The 19499-nt window shown below is 34.6% G+C and overlaps 1 protein-coding gene across 4 annotated transcripts in view; it reads right to left on the minus strand.

The window, feature by feature from the left end:
- The window catches only part of LRP12 (LDL receptor related protein 12), a 98635-nt gene that overhangs the window by 21898 nt on the left and 57238 nt on the right, over window positions 1–19499 (minus strand). The window contains exon 3 of one of the 4 annotated variants that reach the window (XM_010349283.3): window positions 11808–11837. The exons of the other annotated variants lie outside the window; for them this stretch is intronic. Within the exon in view, the coding sequence (XP_010347585.2) occupies window positions 11808–11837 (30 nt within the window). The remainder of the gene's footprint in view (window positions 1–11807; window positions 11838–19499) is intronic. 4 annotated transcript variants of the gene reach the window in all.

A 19499-nucleotide genomic window follows, 5' to 3' on the forward strand; every position in this document is an offset into this window, starting at 1 on the left:
TTTCCTCCCTTCTAGACAAGGGCCCTTATTCTAAATAAATATAGTAGTCCCACTTATTGGACATTTTGCTTTCCATTGTTGAGTTACTCTCAGTCAACAGTGGTATAAAAATACTGCATAAAAAAATTCCAGAAATAATTCAAAAGTTTTAAATTGTGTGCTGTTCTGAGTAGTAATGACATCTCTTGCTATGCTTCTCTGTCTCCCCTGGGATATGAATCTTCCCTTTGTCCAGTGTGTCCACACTGTGTATGCTACCCACCCATTAGTTGCTTAGTAGCCATCTCGTTATCAGATCAACTGACACAGTACTGAAGTGCCTGTGTTCAAGTCACCCTTATGTTGCTGTTATGAATGGCCTCAAAGCACAAAAGCACTGATGCCAGTAATGCGGATGTGTCAAAGAGAAGCTGTAAAATGCTTCCATTAAGTGAAAAGGTGAAAGTTCTCAACTTAACAATAGAAAAAAAAAATCATATGCTGAGGTGGCTGACCTCTAAGGTAAGAATGAATCTTCTATCCATGAAATTATGAAGAAGGAAAAAGAAATTGATGCTAGTTTTGCTGTCATACCTCAAACTGCAAACTGCAAAAGTTAATGGCCATAGTGCCTATGTGTTTAGTTAAGACGGAAAAGGCATTAAATTGGATAGCAATCGGGTTTGGTACTCTGCAGTTTCAGGCATTCACTGAGGGTCTTGAAGGTATCCTGCATAGGTAAGGAGGGACTACTGTACATGTTTTGGGCAGGCAAAGAAATAGGATGACTGAATAAGAGTTCCGCATTGCTAGCTTTGGCCATGGAGACTGATCTATCCACCCATCCACATTTTTTCAAAACTCATCTTTCAGATTTATTTTCTTTATTATAAACACCTTTCCAATATTTACTAATCTACTTTGTTTAGATCCTTAGGAGCTTCATGCTGCTTTTCGGGTACTCTAAATAAACCTAACATCAAGATGTTGGATTGTAATTTCTGTTAAGAAGTTAGTGGGTGACTGAATAAAGACAGTAAAACATTCAAAATTACTGTAAAGCAGTTCTTCAATTTATTCCATTAATACTTCCAAGCTATTCCAGGGTTATGAATGATTCCTAAGTTATTTAAAAATAAAGTCTTGAAATGGTGCTTTAAATATCATTATGTGATTAGATATCTGCATATCACAGTGGAAAATCTTCCTGCATATAGAATAAATTAAAACCAATACCAACACTTTCCTGGATTATTCTTGCATTATCTGGAACTCTTCTTGTAATATAGTTAACATCATACAGAATTCAGTTGATAATGTGACAATTTATTCTTTCTCAATTAAATACGTGATGTTTAAGCCTTTAGTGGAATTTAACATCCTAGAATCTCCTATTTAATACAATTTAAACAAAATAATTACTTGATCCTAATAGGGTATTTTACAAATGTGTATTTTTAAGCTAACAGCAGATTAGAAGCAGAAAATTAGAAGTGGGGAGACAGCTGCCAGGGGTACACAGACAAGTTATCAGAAGTGATGAGTAAATTTTCAGAAATACAATAAACACTATATACTAAACTCAATAACCACGAGCTCATAATTTACACATTATTGCCCGTCTCTCAAAAGGTAAGACTATCATATTTTATCATCATAATAAATTAATATTCATACTGATCTAAGAGTTGCTGAGTGAAAGATAGTATAGGCAAAATGACTGGTATAATACATGGCCTGAACTCCCATGCTTTTTAAGTTCTGCTGTAGTTTAAAAATCAGGTAACCCAAGAGATGGCCAAATATTGCTGTTACAATTGTAATTTGGAAAAAGGACTTTTTTTTTTTTTTCCTTCTTTTTTTTTTTTTTGAGACTAAGTCTTGTTCTGTCACCAGGCTGGAATGCAGTGGCGCGATCTTGGCTCACTGCAACCTCTGCCTCCTGGGCATAAGCGATTCTCCTGCCTTAGCCTCTCGAATAGCTGGGACTACAGGTGTGCCACCATGCCCAGCTAATGTTTGCGTTTTTAGTAGAGACGAGATTTCACCATGTTGGCTAGGATGGTTTCGATTTCTTGACCTTGTGATCTGCCTGCTTTGGCCTCCCAAAGTGTTGGGATTATGGGCGTGAGCCACCACACCCGGTCTTCTTCTTCTTCTTTTTTTTTTTTTGAGACAGAGTTTTGCTCTTGTTACCCAAGCTGGAGTACAATGGCGCAATCTTGGCTCACTGCAACGTCTGCCTCCTGGGTTCAAGCAATTCTCCTGCCTCAGTCTCCAGAGTAGCAGGGAGTACAGGCGTGCACCCCCCATACCCAGCTAATTTTTGTATTTTTAGTAGAGACGGGGTTTTACCATGTTGACCAGGATGGTCTCGATCTCTTGACCTCATAATCCACCCGCCTGGGCTTCCCAAAGTGCTGGGATTATAGACGTGAGCCACCACGCCCGGTACTGGCCTTTTTTAAGAGATGAGGTCTCACTATGTTGCCCAGGCCAGAGTGCAGTGGCTACTCACAGGCACTAGCATAGAATACTATAGCCTTGAATTCTTGGGCTCAGGAGATCCTCTTGCCTCAGCTTCCTGAGTAGCTGGGACTGCAAGGAACATGCCACCATGCCTGGCAATTTTTTTTTTTTCTTTTTGGTAACAGAGGTTATAGTCTGTTCAATTTAGGTTAAGAATGCTAGGAAGTATACTAGGTAATTTAAGGAATTTTATCCATATGATCAAAATGAAAAAGCTATATTACTTAAATTCTTATTTCTATAGAATCACCTATTCCCTGAAGAAAACATGCAATCAAAGCTTTAAAAGTATATTATACTGCAGAAAAAAAGTTCATACCTAAAATGGATTTGCCCAGGAATTAGGGTGCACTGCAAAGGGATCCTGTTTCAAATCGCTTTCAGAACAGATTCGTGGCATACAGCATAGAGATACATCAAGGGCTTAGCATTCATCTCATTGCCAAGGCATAGTAAAAGTCTCCTTTTTTTTTTTTCCTGCTGCTGCTGTTTCATTAGTAATCTCCCTTACCAAAAAATTTTAATTTTAATGAATGTTTTAGGAAAAGATTAAATGTATGCAAATGTAATTCTTTTTAAGAGTTTATTAATAATAAACTACCAGAGTCTGCTTCCACTTTGCTCTGAGTTATCATTACAATAATTTAATAAAAAGATAGCTAAGTTATTTATAAGACCTTCTTTTTCTCCTGGCCAACATGGTGAAGCCCCGTCTCTACGAAAAACACAAAAATTAGCTGGGCATGGTAGTGTGCACCTGCAATCCCAGCTACTCGGGAGGCTGAGGCAGGAGAACTGCTTGAACCCGGGAGATGGAGGTTGCAGTGAGCCGAAAGCACACCACTGCACTCCAGCCTGGCGACAAAAAAAAAAAAAAAAAACACCTTTTTCATTATCTACTACCAAAACATTCTGTAGTAGTACGCTAAAGGAAATCTTAAGTTCATGAAAATATAAACAAACATATAAATAAACAGCCAAAAGCAATCATTACCCTTTCCCAAGAATATGGAAAAATATTCATTTTTATTAAAAAGATTCACCTACATTAAAGAGAATAATGCAATTTTGAGTCAAATTACATTTAACTCAGAATTGTAATACTGTACTAGCATGCAAGTATTCAACTATTTATTAAATGGTTTAACCGCAGTGATACAGCCAAAAATAAGGTGGGAGTAATCTATGACAAAGCAGAACCTTCCTAACCTTTGACTAAATGGATAGAGTAATTAGAGGGAAAACCTAGTAAGAATTTTATGAAGTTTTGTTTTAGGAAAAACATTTCAAGTACATGAGGAACCCATAGGTGGTGCTCTTATACCAAAAACGGATGATTCTAGTATCGTACTCAAAAACACATTTTGTGAATATTTGATTTCCGTAAAACTGCCCAAGGATAAGACATACCACCTATAAATAAGAATGGTTATTTTAAGATTCAATATTTATATTTCTAATTCAATATGTACTTTAATAACATTATTTAAAAATATTAATGATTCTTCCTAATCAAAAACAAAACTATAGTATCATAAAGTTTCTTCCTGAATTCGTTACAAATACATATATTGATTTAGTTATGCACATTTCTAAAATGACTGAATTTGGAATTTGGCTCCAGATCTAGCCAGTGGCTTTTTATCAACATATTTTTGCATGTACAATATATTGAGTATGCAGACAAATGTACTCCAGCATAGCCATAATGTATTCCTTTCTATATCTAAGAAAGAATACATTTCAAAAGCCAAAAGAAACCATTCAAGCAATTTTTAACTCCCTTTTGGGTTAAGAGTTTGCCTATGTATACTGGCAGATTTGGAATCGGAAGACCTATATGCTGTCTGTTCTATCTGCCACTTACTGGCTTTGCATAATGTAAATTACTAAACCTTTTCAGGCACTATTAATAATTTTCTCATGTGTTAAAATAAGGAATTGCTATCTGAATACCTCTAAAGTCTATTTCAGCCCTCAATCATGCACCTCTTCCCACTATATTTCTGAGAGCTCATCGGGATACACTGATAAATTTTTCACTTTCTTTCTTTGCATTTTCCCTCTGACCCACTGAAATAGACGTTCAATTCTGACCTTATTTCCACAGAAACTATGCTAGCAGGCAAAGGCCATCAGTGACCTCACTGCTAAATACAATGGACACTCATCCCCAAGGTACCTGATCTTTCTGGAGCACTTAGACTTGGAACTATACTATCCAGATTTTTTCGATATCACCTCTTCTCATTCTCTTTTTAATTCTATTCTGTGTTAACTTTCTAGCACTAGATCCTCAGTCCTTGGCCAGCCAGCCAGCCCCTGACACTGGTTTCATGGTTAATTCCAAAGCCCTCTGCTCTTCTTACCTTCAATGGAAGATTTCATCCACTTTTACAATTTCAACTATGGTCATGAGTTTAAAATTTTTAACCCAGAGGCTTTGCATAGTCAAATGCCCACTGGACAGTCTAACCTCAAATTCAACATGATCAGACCTGTGTATTTCCCAAATCCGATTTCAGAATATCCTATATTCTGAATCTATATTGTCTTAGGCAGTATTTGGTTGATGGAATAGGTACTTAAGTAAAAAGCAACTGAAGAATACCACAAGCAATTTGAAGAATTTTCAGGAAATAAGTTAGGTCTTACAGAGATTAACACCGGAAATTTCAGTCAGAAATTGAGCCTGCCCCTTCACCACTTCTTAGGGAACCAAGGCCTGTTTTATCTCCTACACATCTGCCCCGACCTTCTAATGGACCTCCTCTGGGTCTTCCATTTTTTCATTATTTCAGTGCTTCATAAATGACTTCCCAGTCCCAACTTATCATGAATACTTCAGCTCCATTACCTACTATCACCTGTAATTTCATTTTTCTTAGTTTATTATATTTATACTACTGTTACTCATTGTATATTATAGATTTGAGGTGACTTATTATTATAATATTGATAAATTTGATAAAACCTGAGTCTCAGGTCAGGCATAGTGTCACACGCCTGTAATCCCAGCACTTCGGGAGGCTGAGGCAGGTGGATCACAAGGTCAGGAGCTTGAGATCAGCCTAGCCAATACGTGAAACCCTGTCTCTACTAAAAAGTAAATAAATAAATAATTAGCTGGGTGTGGTGGTGTATGCCTGTAGTCCCAGCTACTCAGGAGGCTGTGAAAGAAGGATTACTTGAACCTGGCAAGCGGAGGTTGCAGTAAGCCAAGATCGCACTACTGACTCCAGCCTGGGCGACAGAGCGAGACTCCGTCTCAAAAAAAAAAAACAAAACAAAACAAAAAAAACCTTACTCTATTTCCTCACTTGTAAATGGGGATTAAAATACTAGTACACAGGGTGTTCCAAGGATTACAGACAATTATTTTGGTGAAAAACATAGCACACTGCTTGCATTATAGTAAATTATCAGTAAACAATATTATGTGATAAGTCAAATCAGATTAGTTGCTAGTAATGTCTGGAATGCTATACTGAGATGGCAACTAAGGCTGTGTTCAGGCTAAGTGAGAAAGAGGACAGTGACTGAAAGAGGATGTGTGACTGTTTACTTAGTAACTGCTGGGTACCATTACGCACTAGGAAGAATGAGAAATTCTGTCATGATTAACTGCTTACCTTACACAGATAAAAGCCACAGGAAGGACAGGGTTTGGACACAAACTCACAAAACTTTAGGAACTAAATCTCTTTTGGTTTGAGATCAAAATCTTTACATGGTTTAGGTGGTTTGAACTTCATCTTTCTACATTTTGACTATACTCTCAGTTTAAAATACATCAAACTTGACCTTCTTTTGCTTATATTCATATCTTTTCTAATGCTTAAACATAGTTATTTCAACTATGGTCTGGCTAATTCTTCCTTAAGAATTAGTTTATACGTAATTGGCAAATAAAGGAATCTTGTCAGTACAATGCAAAATTGTGTAAGATCTTATTCCCGGCCAATGATTTGAAATAACCAGATGTAGAAGTTTTCAGAGTTTAAGAAAAAATATGAAAACCGTATAGAAGCTGCCTTTCTTTACTGCAAAATGTGGTTACTTTTTTTTGGCTTAAGTAACGGCTTGGCTTTTTTCTACAGTAAGCTATCTTGGGAAATTGCAAAATGCAGATGGAAATGTGAAGACATCACACTGCTATGAAAACAAAACACCTTAATTGATGAGGAATATGCCTGAAGTATATTTTATTATTGATTAAATTGATCTTTATTAGAAGCAAATATTGTTAAGGGGGGAAGCATAAACCTATGAATATATGGCTGCAGAATATAGATTGATTCTAATTGTAAATGTCCACAGTTATTTGACTGTGTGAGTATTTGGACTGATATTTGCTAGGGTTATACTTAAAAGGTATGTAGTCATAAGTGATCTATGCCAACACTACTTTTCCCAGAAATTCTGTCTTTGTTCATTTTGCTTCTTTAATATATCTTTTAATTACTAGTATCAACTTTTTAAATTTACTTTTTAAATTTTTTTAAATAGAGATGGGGCCTCCCTATGTTGCCAAGGCTGGTCTTGAACTCCTGGGCTCAAATGATCCTTGGCCTCCCAAAGTACCAGGATTACAGGTGGGAGCTACCACACCAAGCCAGTACCAACTTTTTGTTTTGCAAAAATCATCTATCTAATTTACTTTGTTCAGTTCTCTTTATATATAATCAAATATTCAAGTACTTTGGATAATAACAATCTACATCTCTACCTTTTATAAATTTCCCATAACCTCAGAAATAGAAATCCCCAAATTAAAGAGGTCCTAAATGTTTACTTAAAAGATAGCAACGTTCAAACACGGATAGTATCTTCATAGTAGGAATATATAGGTTATCTGACTAGCCCCCCTGAAAGCCTATTTAATTTACACTGGATCTAGTGTATAGGACATCTGGAAAAAAAAAAAAAAAAAAAAAAAAAAGACAATGACATTATTATAATGCTAATGGTTAAGGCATATGAAAAGATAAACTGAATACATATTTTTAAAATCTATCAAGTATGCTGCCAATTGAGAAAGGGAGAATTAACCAAACAATCAATAGGTAGATAGTCGCTGATGGAGTTCTTAAGATTTTGGTATTAGTTTTCTGGTTTAAAATATAAAGATCTCATTGTGTAGTTTAGAAAATAGGGCTAAATTAACTGATAAAGAACACTGATCAGCTGGGCGTGATGGCTCACACCTGTAATCCAAGCACTTTGGAGGCCAAGGCAGACGGATCACCTGAGGTCGGGAATTGGAGACCAGCCTGATCAACATGGTGAAACCCCGTCTTAAAAAAATAAAAAATAAAAATAAAATTAAATTTAAAAAACACTGAAGACCTCTTCATGTTTATACTGGTGCTATGTTAACAATTACACAGAAAAGCACAAAACTATGGTTTCAAAACTAGATTAATGCATCATACTTATTATCTTAAAATTATCTTTAAAGTTATTTAAAAACTTAGAAGTGCTCAAACAACCTCTATTAAGAGGACACATGAAAAGAGGGAGGATCACTTCAAAACAATGTCAAATAAACTGCCTTGCAGTTTGAGATTTCGGTTTCAAAATAAGTAAAAAGTTACGGAAAAAATACATATTAGTCATAATTAGAGCTGAACTACTGTCAAAGAAAAAGCACAACTTCCTGTTCCACAGAGGAAGAACTGGGTTTTTCAAAACTGACAAGAGTTGATACTTTATGACAAAAAGTAGTTGAGACTAAAAGTTATGTGAAAACTTTGTGACTTTGATTTTAATAAATCACAAAACTGAAATGTAAGTAAATGTCAGTTATGTTTTCTGACCACCTAACTTCATAAGAAGGGCACTAAAGAAATAAAGAGAACTCATGCCCTCATGGAAATTATAATTTTGTAACAATGATAAATACTTTTTAACTGAATCCAAGAAGCATGTAACAGTTAATATGACAGCGTATCAGATAATAAAGTACTATATGATACAATGCATAACAAGTAATTTCAGGCAAAGTATCACATGTTCAGTTAAACATGAGGTGTTATTAAATAGAAAAAAAGGCCCACCAAAAACCTACATTATACAAATATAGAACAGGGAAGGTTATTGACTATAAACAAAGAATTTTCTTCATTGAAGAGAAGTTGGTAGACCCACAGTAAAAAACATACTCTAAACTAGTTAAAATAATTTAATGATTCAATTCTATAGACACTAGTCAAGCCACAGTAGACTTACTACAAAAGTGATATGATCCAAGTATTTTGTAGAGGTTATTGAAGGAAGAGAAACCAGTGAGGCAGAGATCACCTAAAAGACAATTATAAAAGCTCATCTTTTTGTACCATTTTACTTTATGAAAATTTCAAGATAGAGCAGGCTCACTGTTCATAAGCAAAGGATAATAGCACATATAGGTAACGGTGGTCACTGTCATTTGGCCATCTCATTTTTCAGAGTACTGTGTAGAGTGTCTTATAAATAATATTAATTCTATTATGGCTGACAAGTACAAAAGCAATTCCAAGTGTTGAAAACTAGTAAGAAGGATTTGATTCCAATGGAAATAAATGTACTTAAAAAAACTCATCATCTCCAAAATAAAAATTTGGTAAGCAAATGGTTATCTGCTGAATGGCCATATGAAATCAAAGTAGGAATTATTCTGAAAGTTAACAAGTGAATCATTCAATACATGGAAACTATTATGCTTCTACAAACAACAAAAGGCACCAAAACATGAAAAATTTAGAGTATATAGTTAGATGATTAGCATGAAAATAAGATACTTCCTGGCCTATTGTTAATTTAGGAAAATAATAACAGTTTGAAAACTTAAAGGCTAAGTATGTATGGCACATAGTGCTGAGGATAAGATTTGTTTCAAGTCAGAAATTTATGGTCCCTAAGTCCGAGGACTGTATAAGTATCATCAAAGTGAGGCATGTATGCAGGCTGGTGGATCCATGGCTGATGATAATGTCATAAAATTACCTAACACTTACTGAACTCTTACTGTCTGTCAGGTACTTCCTTTTCTCATTTAATACTTACAGGTATTATTATTATACCCATTTAACAGATAGGAAAAAAATGGAGGCAGAGAGAAATTCGGTAATTTTCCTAAGGTCACAAAAAGGCTGTGTCAGAGCTGGGATGGAACCCAGGCAAGAGGCTTCATAAAAGCTGTATTCTTAACCATTAAGGCAAACTACTGCCCACTAATGAACTCCCTATGACATCTGGAAGAATTTCCAGGGAAGTGAAAGAGAGTTGCTTCAATAGCATTTAAATAACAAAAGTGGTCTATTCTGGAAAAATGAACTGTTGGTCCTACATTAACATGGATAGAAAGGATACAGGATCTATAATAACACAGAAAAAGTAAGTACAGTTAGTTTTAAAGCTTCTCAAGATTGATTCTTATTTGCTACATATTATCTAGGAACTATAGGGAGGACTGACCAGCTTCTTAGTATCTTTGGAATTAAAAAATATTTCATAAACAGTATTCTAAAACCTACTTTTAGTGGTAAGAGAACACATATACATATAGTTAATTATGGGTAAGATGCTTGGGGCAAGAATAGAATAGTAGCAATAAGGGGAAAAAGTGGAGTCTAAGGGAGACATTTCAAAGGAAATAACAATGGACGGATACTTAATATGGGACAGTCTGTAAAGCATGCATGTTCAGCATAGTCTATGCGCCACTGAGAATACAGGCAAGTGACTAACTGTTAGGATCTGCAAGAAGAATAACTTAAAGTACCACAGCTTCCCTCTGTTGGACTGTCATGTATAACGTAACTTAGCCCTGTAACTTGAACAGGAAACATAAGCCCACGGCTAGGAAGAAATGATGTTGATACCAAAGTCCACTTCCTGTATCTCAACTGTGTGTGTTGCCTATATAGCGTCTTGATTTTTCTGACCCTCCAGACTCCTTAAATGGGGTTTTCTGACTCCCTGGCACCTAAGCCAAGCTGCCTTATAATGGGAATGTCAGAACAGTCAACATTCTGAGGATGGAAAGAGTTGTAAGGGGACAGAGACTGGACATGCATGAGTAAGATTTTCTTGGAATTACTCCAAATTTCATTCTTTTTTTAAAAAAATAGGTTAGAAAACCAAACTTCTCCCTGTATAGAAATAATTACTAGCACTCGAACATAGATTGAGTATCCCTAATCCAAAATGCTTAGGACCATAAGTGTTTTGGATTTCAAAATTTGGAATACTTGCAAATATATATTGGTTGGGCATCCCTCATCCATCAGCTTCAATGAGTATTTCCTGTGAGCATCATGTCAGCACTTTAAAAGTTTCAGATCCTGGAGCATTTCAAATTTCAGATTTTTAGATTACGGATGCTCAACTTAAAGCAATATTTACTAGTCTAAGATGGGAAAGGTTTTAATTATGATTTAAAAGGCAAGAATCAGGCAAGCAGAAAAAATTATATTAACCCATCACTCCCACTTAGGACTCTCATTACTCTCAGACCTATTATTAGAAACCACAAGTGCCTCTGGCAAGTAGGAAATCTTACGTCCAGCTGTTTATAATTTAAATGAATATTCTTCTGGATTAGTACTGATATTTAAGACTGAATGCAGCCATATATTTATTCATATTATTCTAAGTGACATTCTTTAAGAACCAAAACATTTTACTTGGCTATCAGCTGTAATCAAGGCAAGTAATTCTTTGGCATCTTGAAGGTCACTAATGTTCAGAACAAACAAACTATAATCAAGGGTTACATGGCAGTAAAATAAACATAAAGTCAGAAGAGGCACCACATATAGATAAAGAGAGAAGAAAAAAAATAATAATAAAAAAACAGGGTCATAGCACAGTATGATTAAAGATGAGGAGAGCAAAGAAACTGAATATACCCACCTAAAATGGAACTATCTAGCCAGCTTAACCCTGAAATTTCTTTAAGAGTAATTTAGGATTTTGCTAACAATGCATAAAAGATGAATAGAGAAGATTCATCCTTTTATGTCTTTTTAAAATGGCTTATGAGGGCAATTTTTTTTTCCTGCAAGGGTATAAAAATTACTGATATGGTACCTACATTTTCCAATTTTAAGCACTACAGAAGACTAAAATGCTAAAGCAAGCTACTCTATTTCCCAAATGGGAAAAATTAATAATTTCTGAAGGTTACTGTGACTCTGGCTAGAAGCATAAAGAGGTAACGCAGAAATCATCACTTAAGCTAACAAACTGGTCTTGGAGTTCATGATTTTGTAACCCAACTCTATCAGCTTTGACATAGTTTTTAGTATACTCACATCTTCTGGGGATGTTCCAGTTGTTGTGTCCTTTGTCAAGGGTGGTACCCAGAAATAAACAATACCAGAGTATGTTAGCCTGAGAAGTAAAGAACTATCATCTGCTTGGTTCTGGATACTGTATTTCTATTGCTGCAATTTAAGATCAAAACACCCCCTTACTTATATAAAGCTATTAGTCAACTGACACCCAAGTACAGTTTGCTCATCCACCAAGTGACTGGCTTTTGCACAACAGTCTCACAGTATATCCAATTCAAATTCATGCCTTGGCAAAATTACAGATAACTAACATGGTATCACACTTGTAAGAATTATTCCCAAAGTTACAGATCAGAAAAGAAAACATCAAATGTTTGAACAGAACTTGCCTTTTTACCTTCACTAGGTTTGGCTCACTCGATGGAATGGATACATCCAACCAGATGAACTTCACTTCTACCATGTAAGCACTGCACACTCTGTCACAATACAACCTGTTCTGCTATAGTTCTGGTACTCACACCTGCTGTTCTAATGCTGAGGTTATTGTTTATTATAGCACACGACAAATATTCCTTATCTACAATTCTTGGGACCAGAAGTATTTTGACTTTTTTCAAATTCTGGAATATGTACAGATATATATTTACTAGTTGAGCATCCCAAACCAAAAATCTGAAGTATAAAATGCTCCAATGAGCATTTCCTTTGAGTGTTATGTCATTGCTCAAAAAGTTTTGGATTTTGGAGCATTTCAATTTTTGGATTTATAGATGTGGGATAGTCAACCTGTAATGTAACATAAATCATGTATAACTATTTTGCTATAATACATAATTGTTCAATAAAATATTTGATATATAAAATAGGTTACAAATATATAAGATAAAGATGTTTCATATAAGACATTGGCCATTAAGATTAAATTACAGAGTATATAATATGGAAATAACACCACCATTAGTTTCCTTTCCAAAACTTAAGAGGAGTTCTGTACTTTAAAACTTTTAAGTGTCTTAGCAATAAACTCTCCAAAGGTAGACAATGACTTTAAAAATTATTAGTGTTCTATAGTAATGTTGTGTATTTTTTTTTTTTTTCCAAAAAAAGAATGTGCTCTGTCTCGTATTCCCTACTCACTTTCTTCATATGAAGGATAGCTTCTTGGGTTCACACTATGTTCTATTTTTATATTCTGAAATCCTAAAAACCCTAATGTATTAATAATCAGCTAAAATGTAATCAGGCTTCTTTTCTTCATTTGAAACATGGGTGAAAGACATTTTTATAACACTGGTCAAAAGAACTAGTGAAATTCTTCTTAGTAACTTTAACAAGAGGTCCAGGTACCTGATTGAACAACTGTAAAATAATATTAAAATTACATAAGAAAGATGCAAAGGACCACTTGATCTGCTACTTATTAATGTAACTTTTCTATATTTAAAAAATAATTGTAAACTTCTATTAGAGATAATTACAATTTAAGCTTTATTTCCTTTCAGATTCTTTATTTGGAAGATTTTAAACATTCTAAAATAACGAAAGTTGTATCAGACCAGATGTTCTTTCAAAGGAAAATTTCAATATACCATGCTATATAGTATTTAAGCCTAAAGCTGTGGTTAAAAACAAAAGCCATTTTAATTTAGTGCTCTACATTATTACAAAATGTTGTTAATGAACCTGAAAGCAAATGTATTGCAATTTAGAAAATGTGTCCCTATTATAAAGCCACAACCAAATTATTAGTTGTAAAGGCATAAAGGATTAGCAATGTGCTAGGCCTTCAAATATTAGAGTGTAAACTAGAAAATGCAAATACATACAAGCAAGAAAAGATGATGATTTTGATAGAATAAAATTCTGACAGCATAAACAATACTTAAAAACTATCTGAAGTCTATTTTGTATATTCTGCTAATTCAGTTAACATGAATAAGGATTAAGAAATGAACTTCCTAAGCAAATATTCTCTGTCTCAGCTCTCAGAAATGTCAGCTTTGCCTCACAAAAGATTCCAAGTCAAATGCAAAGTAGACTCAAAATCAAGCTAATCTCAGATAGAAACTTCAGCTGTCATCAAAAGGTAGGAATATTTGGAAGTCGTATCACTGGTAATTGGAAATACCATGTTAATCTTCATATGTAAAAAAAGCTTCTGCCTGAGAAAGCAGCAAGCCCCAGCATCTATTGCTATTAGCAACCAGAAAATCTTTTATAAACTTCAGGCTAGTTTTTGCCTAACTATAAAGAAAAGCAAATCCCATTCTCTTATTCTTTGCAACGTTATGACTTCAGGCCATGAATCAAAAAGAAAAAAAATGATTACTTTAAAAAAAAAATTCCAGGAAAAACAAAAGGTTGAGACTTTAATGGAAACATAGTAAGAAAAAAAGTTAAGCAAAAAACAAAAACAAAAACAAAAAAAACAAAAAAACAAACAAACAAAAAAACCAAAAAAACAACAAAAAACACATGATTATATTGAAAATAAATATAGACAGCTGTGTAAATTAGTATGTCCTTTTTGGAAGGCAATCTGTCATGTCAAAAAGTTTCTAGAGTCATTAAATTAGTTTTGACCTGTGATACAGTAATTTTACTTTCGGAAATGTATGCTAAGGAAATATTCTTAGAAATAAAAAAGGCTAGATACACAATCTATCCTTGAACAATGGGTTTGAATTGTGTGAGTCTACTTGTATGTGGATTTTTTTCAATAAATACATTGGAAAATTTTTTTGGAGATTTGTGACAATTCGAAAAACTTGCAGACAAATCACATAGACTAGAAATTTTGAAAAAAATTAGGTATATCATGAATGCACACATATGTAAAATACTAGTTATTTTATCATTTACTATCATAAAAAATCCACCACCCTATTATAGAGTTACAATTTTTCAAAACTTACACAAACACCTGCAGACCACACACAGCACCATTTACATTTAAGAAGTGTAAAGATGAGTACTAAGTCACAACTGAATAAAATTAATTATAGGCATTAATAATTCTGCAGCCACTTCCTATTGCTATTTTGGTGAGCTCAATTTGCAAGTATCTGCTTAAATCACTGTATGATGCTAATCATCTCCATGTGAACAGTGGTCTCTCCAGTAAATTGTGTGTCACGGTATAATGTAATCTCTGGTGGTTCTCAAGTATTTTTCATTGTGTTCAGTGCAATACCATAAAACCCAAATAACACCATGGGATCCATAGGAAGTGCCACTGCTGATGTTGCAAGTGCTCCCTAAAAGCAAACAGAAGTACGAGAAAAAGCTGAATTGCTTGTTATGTACTGTAGACTGAGGTCTGCAACTGCAGTTGCCCACCTCATCAGACAGATGACTCATCTGCAAATAGATATGTAAACTTATGGTATCAATAAATACAGTAGCATACTGTAAATGGATTTCCTCTTACGTTTTTCTTCATAATATTTTCTTTTCTCTAGCTTACTTTAAGAATACTTTAAGGCTGGGTAAGGTGGCTCACACCTGTAATACCAGGACTTTGAAAGGCTGAAGCAGGCAAATCATTTTCACTCACAAGTTCAAGACCAGCCTGGGCAACATGGCAAAACCTGTCTCTACGAAAAAAAAAAAAATTGGCCGGGCATGGTGGTGTGCACCTGTAGTCCCAGATACTTGGGAGGCTGAGGTGAAAGGATGGCTTGAGCCCAGGAGGTGGACGTTGCAGTGAGCTGAGATCATGCCACTGCACTCCAGCCTGGGTGACAAACCCAGACACTGTCTCAAAAAAAAAAAGAAAAGTGAAAGAATACAGCATTTAATACATATACTGTACATAAATTTAATTGAATGTTTATGTTATTGTTAAGATTTCCAGTCAACAGTATGCTATTAAGTACTTAAACTTTTGGGGAATCAAAAGTTATATATGGATTTTTCACTATGCAGGGAATTGATGCCCCTAACTGCCATGTTGTTCAAGCGTCAACTGTGTATGAACATGTCTCTTGAGCATGATCCAAATCAGGCAAAATCCACTGGAAACAAACCACTGTAATGAAGTCACATGATGGAAATTTTATGCAGGCATTAAAATAATGAATATGGAGACTAAGAGCAAAATGTGCTCTATAAAGTGTTAAACAGAAAGAGCAGGAGATAAAACTGGGGCTAATTTAAATGCATATACAATTATTTATAAGGCACGTACACAAAAAGGACAAATAAAAAATTTAATATACTATTATTATTCTAGGAAGGGTTAATGAGTGATTTTCTTAATCTTTTTGCTTTTCTCTAATTTTCCTAAATGCTTAATAAAACTTGTCTATTAAACAGAATTTGTGAAAACAAATAAAAAACTTGTTTTAGAAGTAATCATGAATAAGGAGAACATAAATTATTTCTAGAATATCCTGATTAAAGTCAGTATCATAGATTACAGAGTAAAATTCAGTTTAAAGTAGATATGTATTAAAAAATCAAATATGTTTGTTTAATGTGTGCCAAGGTCTTGTTAAAAATCAACTTGGCCTAAGATATATTTTATTCTATGTAGCAGATGAGCAGTAATTTGGTATTTTTAAACATTTCCAAAAGAAACACATAGTTTAGACATTTTTTTAAAAAGTTATTAAAATGGTCTTTCTACTCTCTCATGCATACAATTAAATTACTTGCCAGTTTCTATGGTATAATTCATAATGATTTTCATATATTATTAGATTTATGAAAATGCCATTTGTCTTTTCTCCTTTTTCTACTGTATATATAAAGAGAGATTTAAAATTCTGGACCAAGAAAAGTTCTAAATTAAAGAAAAAAGTACAAAAATTAGTACATTAAGATCACCTTACAGGTACAGTTTGCACATTTACTTCTGCTATTAAGTGATAAGTTCCTTGAGATAAGAATATTTTACTCATTGCTTACTTCCACGCTTCTTGGCACAAGGTCCTATCAAGTGCTTGATACGTGTTAAATGAATTGAATTCACTGCCGACAGGGTGACTATAAAGACTGATTTGTCCAGGGCAGTCCTGGTTTAGTCACTGGTGCAGCGTAATTAAAAATAGTGTATTCTTTCACTTTCGAAGTGTCCTGATTTGGAAAATAAATTACCTGATAACACCAGATGTAGACAATTAAAATTCTTCCTAAAATCGCCAATATACTTTCCAAAGTGTGACCAACAATCAAGCAGGGCACTGAGCGCCGGCAAATGGAGCAGCAGAGGTTAAAAGAGCAAAAGAGCAGAAATAGGTGGCAGAACAGAATACTGAAGTGTCTCACCATTTCTGTTGCTTGCTGATCTCAAGAGAAAGCAAGTCCTACATTTTGAGATTCTTCCAAAGGCTGGTTCTCCATTTAGACCAGCACTGAAGGGAGCCCTAGTTTCTACTGGGATGCAAGGATTTCAGAAAGCTTATACTGTATTAAACATTACATCTATAGCTCCATACTGGCCACAGAAAAAAATGCAATGAGGGTGGGCACAGTGGCTCATGCCTGTAATCGCAGCACGTTGGGAGGCCAAGGTGGGAGGATTACTTGAGGTCAGGAGGTCAAGACCAGCCTGGCCAACATGGTAAAACCACGTCTCTATTAAAAATACAAAAATTAGCCGGGCGTGGTGGTGCACACCTGTAGTCCCAGCTATTTGGGAGGCTGGGGCAGAAGAATTGCTTGAATCTGGGAGACAGAGGTTGTAGTGAACTGAGATCACAGCACTATACCCAGACATACCTTTGGAGATAGCATCCATTTATTTTTTAAATGATATATAAGTGGAACAGACTTCATGTATTATTCTTCATTCTATGTTAGAAAGATTTCCTAAGATGAAACTTTAGAAAAAATAAGCCATGAATATGGTTTTACTCATTTCTGAAATAGAGTATTTTATTAAGGTACAAATATATGTAATTAAAACATACATTTTATTATGCGCTGAATTGTGTTGCTCCCAAAGCTCATATTTTAGTCTAACCCTAGTACATCAGAATGTAACTGAATTTGGAGAGAGAGTCTTTAAAGAGGTAATTAAGTTAAAATAAGGTAGTACGTGTGGTCCTGATCCACTATGACTGGTGTCCTTATAAGAAGAGGAGATAAGGACAACACACATGAAGGGAAGACTATGTGAAGAAAGTAAGGAGACACCCATCTACAAGCCAAAGAGAAAGAACTCAGAAGAAACCAACCCTGTTGACACCCGGATCTCAGAATTCTAGCCTGCAAAATGGTGAGAAAATAAATTTATGTCATTTAAGTTACCCAGTCTGGGACATTTTGTTATGGTAGCCCTAGCAAACTAATACATATTTCTAAATATGTATCTGAAATTCAGAAGGAAAAAAAGATTAAAAAATGTAAAACATCTTTACTGCTTTCTTTTTTCAAACAGGAATTTACTTATAGGTATTACGAATGCTCAAGAAGAGCACAGTAGTCTAATCACAAGCTACAGCTAAAAATAAGTATTATCTAACCTTGATGAGTTGACACAAAGTTCAGAGCACAGTATTGGATCTGTCCAAATTTCCAAATTTTCCTAACATCTCAATATTCTGTATTAATCTGCATAACTCAGCAAATCTGCATTTGCAAGTGATCAATGTACATTATAAAATCACACACAGTAAGAAAATGGATTCAAAGGGTAAGAAAGACCCACTTAGATTTTAATGTAACAGAGCACAGAAAGCTCAATGATATGGTTTCAGACTCCACATTGCAACTAACCTTAAAAAAACTACCTCTTTCTGAATTTTAATATAGTATCACAGAAGAATATTCACAATTATCTGAAAAAGGCTATTAAAATATTCCTCTCTTTTCCAATTACACATCAATTACACATCACTGTGAGGCAGGTCTGTCTTCTAGCATGTCAAACAAAGCATGATGTTGCAAAAGACTGAATGCAGAAACAGATATGAGAATCTATGTTCTTTTAAGCCAATCATTACTTTACAAAATTATAAAATGATGCTGTTCTTATTGATGTTTTTTGAAAAATATATTTTTTGTAAAACTATATTACATATTGATGATAACATGCAATAGGTTACTGTTATTTTTAATTGAACTAATGAGTTTTAAAACAAATTCTCAGTGTTAATTTCAAATATAGTAAATATCGATTGTTGTAGCCCATATAAACAAAAACTCTTTGAAGTCCTTGTTATAGACTGAATTGTGTGCCCCCTCAAAGCCCATCTGTGGAAGTCCTAACTCCCAATGTGACTGTATTTGGAGATACAGCCTTTAAGGAGATAAATGAGGTTAAATGAGGTCATAAGGATGGGGCCCTAATACAATAGGACTGATGTTCTTGTAAAAAGAGGTACAAGAAGCCTCTTCTTGCTTTCTCTGAGCACTCATAGAAAAAAGGCCACGTGAAGACACAGTGAGAAGGTGGACATCTACAGGCCAGGAAAGAGGTCTCACCAGGGACCTGCCAGCACTTTGATCTTGGACTTCAGAAACTGTGAGAAAATTTATGTCTGTTATTTAAGGCATCCACAGTGGTATTTTGTTGTAGCAGCACAAGTTAGACTAAAACAGGCCTCAGTAGTTTTTAAAAGTTTATAACATGTCCTAACACCAAAATCTTTGAAAAATACTGAATTAAACAGTAACCATTTGGTTGTATAAATTAAAATGTTTGTAAACAAACATACTTTATAGTTACAACTTGGAAAAGTAATTATAATTCTCATTAAC

This window comes from Saimiri boliviensis, chromosome 15, assembly GCF_048565385.1.
Source record: "Saimiri boliviensis isolate mSaiBol1 chromosome 15, mSaiBol1.pri, whole genome shotgun sequence".
In the NCBI taxonomy this organism is placed as follows: Eukaryota; Metazoa; Chordata; class Mammalia; order Primates; family Cebidae; genus Saimiri; species Saimiri boliviensis.